This window comes from Bison bison, unplaced genomic scaffold, assembly GCF_000754665.1.
Source record: "Bison bison bison isolate TAMUID 2011002044 unplaced genomic scaffold, Bison_UMD1.0 scf7180017864260, whole genome shotgun sequence".
NCBI classification, from domain to species: Eukaryota; Metazoa; Chordata; class Mammalia; order Artiodactyla; family Bovidae; genus Bison; species Bison bison.
This window is the reverse complement of record NW_011494832.1, coordinates 7,107-16,071: the sequence shown is the minus strand read 5'-3', so window position 1 is coordinate 16,071 and position 8,965 is coordinate 7,107. Positions and strand designations below refer to the sequence as shown.

At 36.2% G+C, this 8,965-nt stretch overlaps 1 protein-coding gene across 1 annotated transcript in view; it reads right to left on the bottom strand.

Moving 5' to 3' along the window:
- RELN (reelin) overlaps positions 1-8,528 on the bottom strand; it is a gene marked incomplete at its 5' end in the record, with an annotated part of 31,649 nt that extends 23,121 nt beyond the window's left edge. The window contains 5 exons of the mRNA XM_010848189.1: positions 886-992; positions 1,142-1,317; positions 4,101-4,278; positions 6,429-6,643; positions 8,374-8,528. Coding sequence (XP_010846491.1) covers positions 886-992; positions 1,142-1,317; positions 4,101-4,278; positions 6,429-6,643; positions 8,374-8,528 — 831 coding nt within the window. The remainder of the gene's footprint in view (positions 1-885; positions 993-1,141; positions 1,318-4,100; positions 4,279-6,428; positions 6,644-8,373) is intronic.
- Positions 8,529-8,965: the final 437 nt, after the last annotated feature.

Here is an 8,965-nt window from a genome sequence, read left to right as displayed (position 1 = left end):
AAATAAAAATACTGAGGTAAAAATTAAATTTTCTGCTTCTAAAGTTTTGTTCTTGATTCCTATATCCATTATTTCTCATAAATAATGAGAAACACCCGTGTTTTAAATCTTTCTAGATAAGATACTCCTAGTATTTTAAAATATAGTGATTATAATTCTATGCAATTTGTGATTTGTTGGACGAATATGAAGCTTCTCTCATCAACTGATAAGACAGTAGGTGGAATGTTTAAATTACTTAAGAAAACATCTTTGAATTCCTAAAATACTTTAAAGGTAGGGTCATCTATTTATCTGCCAGTTATTAAGAATGATACCTATCCCCTAATGCTGATTTTCTAAAGACCTCATGGTACTACTCATCTGGTTCTAGCTACTTCAGAATAACGAAACAAAATCTTGTTAACATAGTGTGTGACAGACTCACAAATTGACTATAGTTTTCCACAACTACTAATGCTTTCTTATAGATTTTCTATACCATTTATTATATGCTTGTTCACACAAAAGCTTTTTAAAACATTTAAAAATGTTTTTAAAATTATCTTTTACTTGGAAGACTATGCAAAAATTTATTTCTTAATTGTATCATTTATAATCAAGCTTCAGCTATGCCTCGTGATTATTGTCTTTATTCATAAGCTTGGAGTTTTTTTTAAATGTGATTTCTCTCTTTTCCCTTTTTGGGTATATTTTGTACAACACAGAAGTTACAAATATAGAATGTGTAATGGGTGGAATGCAACCAAGGTCTATAGCTTTCTCTTTGTGACTTTCACTGTTTGCATTGCCAGGTCAGCAAAGCTTTGCGGAGACTTTTCTGAGGGGCAATGGATGGAATTTGGGAATCTGCTGCAAGGCATGGCTTTCACCCCTGAAACGTGCCTCCGTCTGTAGAGTAGTCCAACAGCACGCCTTCCTTCCGGCAGATGGGCCGATGGCAGGAGGTCATGTTGTTCTCACTACCAATGCGCCCCCAGTACTGCAGGAATCTGAAATCAAGCACAAATTAGCCATCAGAACAGTTAGTTAGAACAAATTATCTACTCAAGCCGTGGATAACAACTTCTTTCATAGGTGTGTTCTCCTCTGGGGGCCAATTTGCTAAGTTGTAACAAAGATACCAAAAAAATTGACTTACTTTGCCCCTCTGAGATCCAAATCTTGAGTAATAGCTTGTCTTACTGTGGATCCCCCAAAATAGAGTGCAGTGTCCTCTGCAAGAATCCCACACTCAGTACAAGTACTTCCACCTTCCAAGGACATCCATAAATCAGGCTTGATTTCTTCACTGTCAAAGCGTTCCTTCAGAAAAGTCTGGAAGTAAGTGGTATGCGTTTAAAAGTAAAAACTTCAAAGAATAATTATGGGATAGTTAAGACAATACAAAGTTACATCTTGGACCTTAAAAATTAGAGCTGATTTCAAATGCTTTTCTGAAAGATATTAAAAGAAACCCAACATGATACGTCCACAATATTCTTGTCCATCATCTATTGACGATCATTTAAACTGCTTAAATAATGCTTAATTATTGGAATTTAAAATCTAGAAAGAATCTTAGAACAATTGTAAAGTTGAGTTTAGTAATATTCATATTTGTAAAAACTTACTTAAGCATATACTCTCAAAATATTTATCTATATATGATGGAAAGTACTCTTGTAATTTATTATGATATTATGAAACAGGAACAAAAATTTTAAAAAATTAAAGGAATAAGATAAAACAGATGGTTTAGCACTTCCCCCTGTCCCAGTATTCCCTGAATGATTGTCATATTCTCCTTGGAAATGTGTGCCCCCTCCACTCCCTGCACCTTGGAGAGTATTTTAGGAACCCAGGACCCTTCAGCTTTCAACACAGAACAAACTTAAAATGTCTTATTTGGTTAGGCAGGGACACTTGAAACCAAACCTTTCTGTATGAAGTTAAAAGAAAACAATCTTGGAAGGCAATTTAAAATACTTTTCACATGTTTGTCAGGGCCAAGATTCAGGATGATAGGGAGAAGAGCTCAAAATCTAGAATGAACTATTTCCCCTGAGTCTCCAATTTATCCTTTTAACTAAAAAGGACCACCAACCAGGAATAGTCTATTTCCAAAATATAATAGATAAATAAAACATTAGGGTTCATTATGGTTAATTTTATGTTCAATTATTTCATTTCCTCACATCACAGTCAAGCTCTTGATTTTCTATTCATTTTGTCCAGAGGACATTCTTTTTGTCCATAATACAGTTTTGCATTAGGTTGAGGCAGTTTTTTTTTTCATTTTTCTTTTTGTTTTTTTTTTAGTGATAGAAATATGTCATGAAAACAATATGTTATAGTTACAACTGTAGTAGTTGTTTACAGATAAACTATATACCTTTTCACTTCTTAGGTAGGCTGTCTAGTTGCTATCTTATTGTATGGTTCAGATGATTTAGATAGACACTCTTCAAATTTGGAACATAATCAACTCTATAGTTAAAGACATGTGGTCAACATGTTAGCCTTACCTCACCTCACTGATGTTAGCAAATAAATGCAATTTATAACTGGAGGTTTATATATGAGAACACAAGGGTCAGAAGACATGCTTGGGTAATCATGTTAAACTCTCAGAAATATCTGATTCAGGGTTCATAATATAGATTTCTACAATTTCTTATCCAACTGAAGCACGCTAATGGAATTTAAATGTTCATGAAAGACTACATCAAAAAATTTATTTAGTACCTGTAGCTACATTTCTCATGTTATAATCTCATTTGATAACATACAAACTAACGGTTTCAGATACAAGTGAGTACTGCTCCAATTTTATGTTTTTAATCTATTAGTTTCAAAGTTGTTGAAGTATTGTAGAAAAAAAATCACAGTTTAAAAAAAAAGTATTTATTTTTGGCTGCTTGGGTCTTAGTTGCAGCTCAGGGGCTTCTCTCTACTTGAAGTGCATGGGCTTAGTAATTGTGGAGCACAGGTTTAGTTGCCCTGTGGCATGTGGGATCTTAGTTCCCTGACCAGGGATCAAAACTGCATCCCCTGCATTGGAAGTCATATTCTTAACCAATGGACCACCAGGGAAGTCACAAAATGACAGGTTTTATTTACATTGTTTGTCACTTATACACTCAATTTCAATCACCTGTACTTTTTTAACAGTCATTTTTCTGTTATTGTAAGATAAATACAGTATATTTATTCACAGAAACAGTGTTTATATATATATGGCAACAGTGTTGAGCAACTTTGCATGTTAAATAATGATATAATAGCTAAAATTTCCAAGACTAACCTCTCAATTCTTATTTAATATGCAACCACATTTCAGCAGTCAACAAATCAGAACACTTTCTGAACAAAAATTCTGGTGCCATTTCCACCTTTTTGAAAACTTGTTTTTTTTGTGTGTGATAATGTATAAATATTATTTGCTTTATTTCATAACAACAACAGTATCCTCCTAATTTAAATAGTATATCTACTGAAAAAAGTGAATTAAGGAAGGTTTAATATTGACTTTAATAGTCTGCTCTATAAAACCCCCCTAAACAGAGTATGTTCTTTAATCCATACAGACTGGTTTATATTATTAAGTGGGTAAAACATACTAGCACTTGGTCCTAATATTCTTGTATTTAATAAACCCTATATATATATATATATATATATATATATATGTATATAAGTATATGGAGAAGGCAATGGCAACCCACTCCAGTACTCTTGCCTGGAGAATCCCATGGACGCAGGAGCCTGGTAGGGTGCAGTCCATGGGGTCGCTAAGAGTTGGACACGACTGAGCGACTTCACTTTCACTTTTCACTTTAATGCATTGGAGAAGGAAATGGCAACCCACTCCAGTATTCTTGCCTGGAGAATCCCAGGGATGGCGGAGCCTGGGGGCCTGCCGTCTATGGGGTCGCACAGAGTAGGACACGACTGAGGCGACTTGGCAGCATATATATATTTAAGATTCTGTCCAAAGGATTTATTTACTGGGAGTCCCAAAGAACGTGGTTATAAATTATTAGTCTCACTCTTAAGTTGGCTCTTGATGCACGACCTGGAATGAGGGTACATGCTTTCTTCAGGTGCTTTAATTTTACCTTCAAAGTATGAGTCAAGTAGCAGTTTGGCCCAGAGTATCCCGGATCACAGATGCACTGTTCCTTTAAGCAATCTCCATGGCCTCTGCAGTTGTCCAAGCATTCAGGGCCCAGGTAGAAATTGTCAATTGCCCATTGCATATCTGAGTGCTTCTGATAGAACCGAAACCTTACTGGACTATTGGTAACACAAGAGGAAAGGAGTGAAGAACAAAAGTTAACTTTATTCAGGTCCATAGTCCTGCATGTACATTCAGTATTCAAGAGAAAAAACATTTAAACCATTCTGACCAAGATGAAATGGGTTAATAAAAGTTGTTTTGGGACCATCATTATCTTTCTATTTCTAGCAATGTAAGTTTAAAGCCAGTTCAACTTACATTTTAAAATATGTGAGTAAACTTGTAAAACAAAATGAAAATACAGTGGAACCTCTATGTCAAGCAAAAGGAACATTTTAAAACACAAATCTGTAACTATTAAAAATCAACTTATAAACTGGAGTCCAGTGGCTACAATGCAATTTAGATTCATTAACTGTATTTCTGAAATTGTACAGAAGGTAAATGACTCCTTTGACAGTGCCTTGTCAGCATATACACGGCCTTCAGGTGGTTGGGAAACAGCAGCTTCTGAATCCCCTAAAGATAAACAATATTCTCAGAGTAACTATGCTAATTAGAAAATAATTTTGAAGGGTCATACTAAAGGAAAATTTCCCTGAGATTTTAATTTTATCATTGCTCTTCTCTGTCCTCTGGGGAAAATAGAAGTGTCATAATTAACCTTATATTAACATATTCCACCGTTTTTTGGTGGAAAGAGTTCAAAGTACATGAAGCAACATCCTGGGAAGATATAAACATTCTGTATCTTGTTTCTGGTGGTTACATGGATTATACAAGGGGAAGAAATCGTGAGGAACAATCAAAATGTGTTCATTTTACTGACTCTAAATTATATACCTCATTATAAAAAAAGAGAGTGAGAACAAGACGGGGAAATGAGGCAATGAGGGTATGGTGGCTCTCCAGCACCCACTTCAGCCCAGATGAGTCATATGAGAATCATAATGTAATTTCCCTAACTGTTGGTGGTGTAAGGAATGAACATTCTTGAACTAATTTGTACCAATGAGATGCAAAGAGGTACTTGCTCCAGCTTTGCTGGAAACCAAAGCAACTCTCTTTCTCTTCCATTGGACACAGGTAAGGATGTACTGTGGTCCAGCTTTCTGGGAGACATCTATGTTCACAAAGAAAACTAGTCTGAAGACTGATTGTGACATCCATGTGTGGACAGTGGAGCAAAGAATAAGAGTAAGAGAGTAAGAAATAATAATGTCCTTGAAGACACTGTTGACCTTGTCAACCAACCAATCCTACAGTCCACTTACCTTTGGATTTTTTTCATTATACAGATAATATATTTCACTTTCAATTGAGCCAAATGTAATTTTAATTTGAATGGAATTTTCTGTTACCTGCAGCTGAAAGTATACTGATTGTTGTCTAGCATGTTAACTAAGCCTTTTAGATTTGTTCCAGAAAACTGAGTGATCATGCAATAGACAATCTCTATGGGACTTTTTTGCCTTGTGTAAATACCTTATTCAAAGGCTCTATGTGTTCTGGTCATATATCTCGAATCTGTTTCACACAAGGTTCTTCATTTAGCCAGAAACTGTGACATATTGTGGAAGCATAACTATCATTTTCTTTAATGTATCTTTTCCCCTAATTTTACAGTTGAAGGGAATTTTTTTGTAATTGCCTAAATTAACTTATCCACATACTTTTCAGAAAACAGTTTAACCATCTTGGCTCACTACTGTCTAGGCTAATTACTTTCCACTGCAGGTGCAGAACATAATACTTGGATAAAAAAAAAATGAAACCTACAAACTACATTTGTACAAACAGCATGGAGAATTAGGATTTGTACAAGTGTTAAGAGCATGATAAGTTAGGTTTTCTCTTGGCTCCATCTATCATGGATTGACAAGGGACCAATGTGGAAAGCACAATTTACAAGGTCCATAAGGTAACATATACCTTTTCATCTGGCTCCAAGGCCATCACTATTGCTCACAGAGCACTAGTGAGGTATGAAAAATGGAAGAGCCTGTCAGGGCCTACCTTGACAAGTCTGAGGATTACATCTTGAGGTCTCCTTAAATTAGTTCATCATGGAGGTCACTAATGAGTGAACTTTAGAGTCAGGGAGGAAGAGAGCATTTTACTGACAATTACACAGTACTTTCAGGCTGACCACAGTGTCTAAATCCACTTCTGAATGCTTAGAACCAGGGTTTAATTTTCTACTTACTTTCCAACTAAGCTTTCAGGAAGTGGGTAGGTGATCCTTTTCCACCCTTTAGTTGGAAAGAATACAGATGGTTGAGAAACGCTTCCAGAGCATTTTGCGTCTGCAGGTAAGCACTGAGGAACCAGATAATTCCAGCTCACACCAAAGTCTGTAGAGTACTGAACATGAATTTGATTCTGGGTGACTTTTTCAGACACTTTACATCCAACAGAGATCTAATAAACAGAGAGATGAAAAATTATTAAGATTATTAAGGTATTAAAACCATATTGCATGCTCTAAGGACTTGGCAGTAAGAAAGCTGCTGATTATTTGACAGACACTGCGACACATCCGTTTCTTTTCAGGTTCATTATTTGCTGTGCTGATGAATGGTGGAGTTGACATGGTTGCCCTAGGTGACAAATTATAGAAAGTGCCAAATATATTGTGCGGGGAGTTTGGAGAGAAGCTGAAAGCTGTGCTTCTGCAATAGCTGGCAGATTGCCTTGGAAGGCCTGGGCCTACTCTTACAAATTGTTGTTTGTTGTGCTAATGGTCTGGCACTTCTGTTTGGCAGAATGCTCGACCAAGAAGGATTGCTAATAGCTTTACCAAGTTTACTGTTTTGTTACACAATTTATGACTCTCAATAAATCACTTTCAACTGCAAGTAAGATGCAGTGAAGTAATTACAGAGGGTATTTTTGATAAGACACAGCATTCTTTGTTGATGGAGACAGTCATAATGCAACATTTGTTGCTAATACAGTGGGAATGAGGTAGACAGAACAAGTTGGTTGACATAAGATCTTAGCTAAAATTGATGTTGGCATTAACGCTAATCATGCCTTTGTTTTCTATAATTTTCTTTCTCCAGAAACACTGAAATGTTTTTATTAAAAAAAGTAGGTATAGCCACAATCTTCTCTTAAAGGAAAAGAATGCCTACATCATATAATGATTTAAACTCAGGCAATTGAAATCAGTTTTCTACATTTTTCTTATCAATATTTTTCTCTATTAATATTTAATCTCAGAAGCACATTAAATCTTACTTAAGTTCATCTTAGGGCTTCCCTGGTAGCTCAGCTGGTAAAGAATCCACCTGTAATGTAGGTGACCCCACTTCAATTCCTGGGTCTGGAAGATTCCCTGGAGAAGGGATAGGCTGCCCACTCCAGTATTCTTGGGCTTCCCTCGTGGCTCAGATGGTAAAGAATCTGCCTGTAATGCCAGAGACCTGGGTTTGATCCCTGGGTTGGGAAGATCCCCTGGAGGAGGGCATGGCAACGCACTCCAGTATTCTTGCCTGGAGAATCCCCATGGACAGAGGAGCCTGGCAGGCTACAGTCCATGGGGTTGCAAAGAGTTGGACACAACTGAGTGACTAAGCACAGCACACAGCACAAGTTCACCTTGAAATAGTTCAAAAATAAAACACTTTTAATCATTAAGTTATATATACTTGGGATGTATATTAATATTAAATTTTGTTAATAGTTTTCAATGTATGTATTAAGTCAATAAAAGATTGTATAATCATTGTCTCTACAATTTTTTAAAAAATTTTTATATTACTGGTATATGGCTTATTTATATAGTTAAGGTCATGGGGCTTGTGATTTCTATCACATCTCCTTTCAGCTCACCTATCTGGTCTGTAAAGAAGACAGATGGATCTTGAAGAATTACAGTGGATTGCTGTACACTGGACTTCCTAGGTGGCCCTAGTGGCAAAGAACCCACCTGCCAATGCAGGAGACATAAGAGATGTAGGTTTGATCCCTGGGTCGGGAGGTCACCTGGAGAAGGAGGGATACATGGCAGCCCACTCCAGTATTCTTGCCTGGAGAACCCCACGGACAGAGGAGCCTGGTGGGCTACAGTCCATGGGGTTGCAAAGAGTCGGACGTGATTGAAGTGACTTAGCACACACACATAGTTAAGGTCATAACATTTTCACCTTGAATTGCATGATCCAGCCTTCAGTGGGGGTCAGGTCGTGGGTCACTGCATATACTTCTCTTCCATCGTGACTGCCACAAATCATGACACCATCAGGGGAGTCACAGAATCTTTCTACTGTACAATCATCATGGAATAGCCAGTGCTCATTTACTTAAAAAAGAAAAACAAAAATGTTGACAGATTTATGACAAACATACCTTAAAGCAAATTTTCACTTTAGGTAAGATCGATAATTATTTTAAATAGTAATCTCTCTAATTACATACCATCTACAGACAAAACACTGATATAAGCACATCATTTTAGGAACATAGATACTGAGAGACTGAGATATATCAAGTGTCCAATACTAGTTTGTTTTTCATTTGTAACACATACAATACATTCTTTTTTTCCCTAAACTAGTTAAGTCTACATTTAGGAAAAAAGAATGCATTTTATGTGTTACAAATGAAAAACAAAGGGAAATGTACATCCATTTGTTTTTCTGACAGGTGTTTAACTTTTTAGGCCAAATCTAAAGAAAGAGGAAGATTTTTAGTAACATGATAGAGAAGTGAGTTAGCTATTTATACTCAAATTTTGGT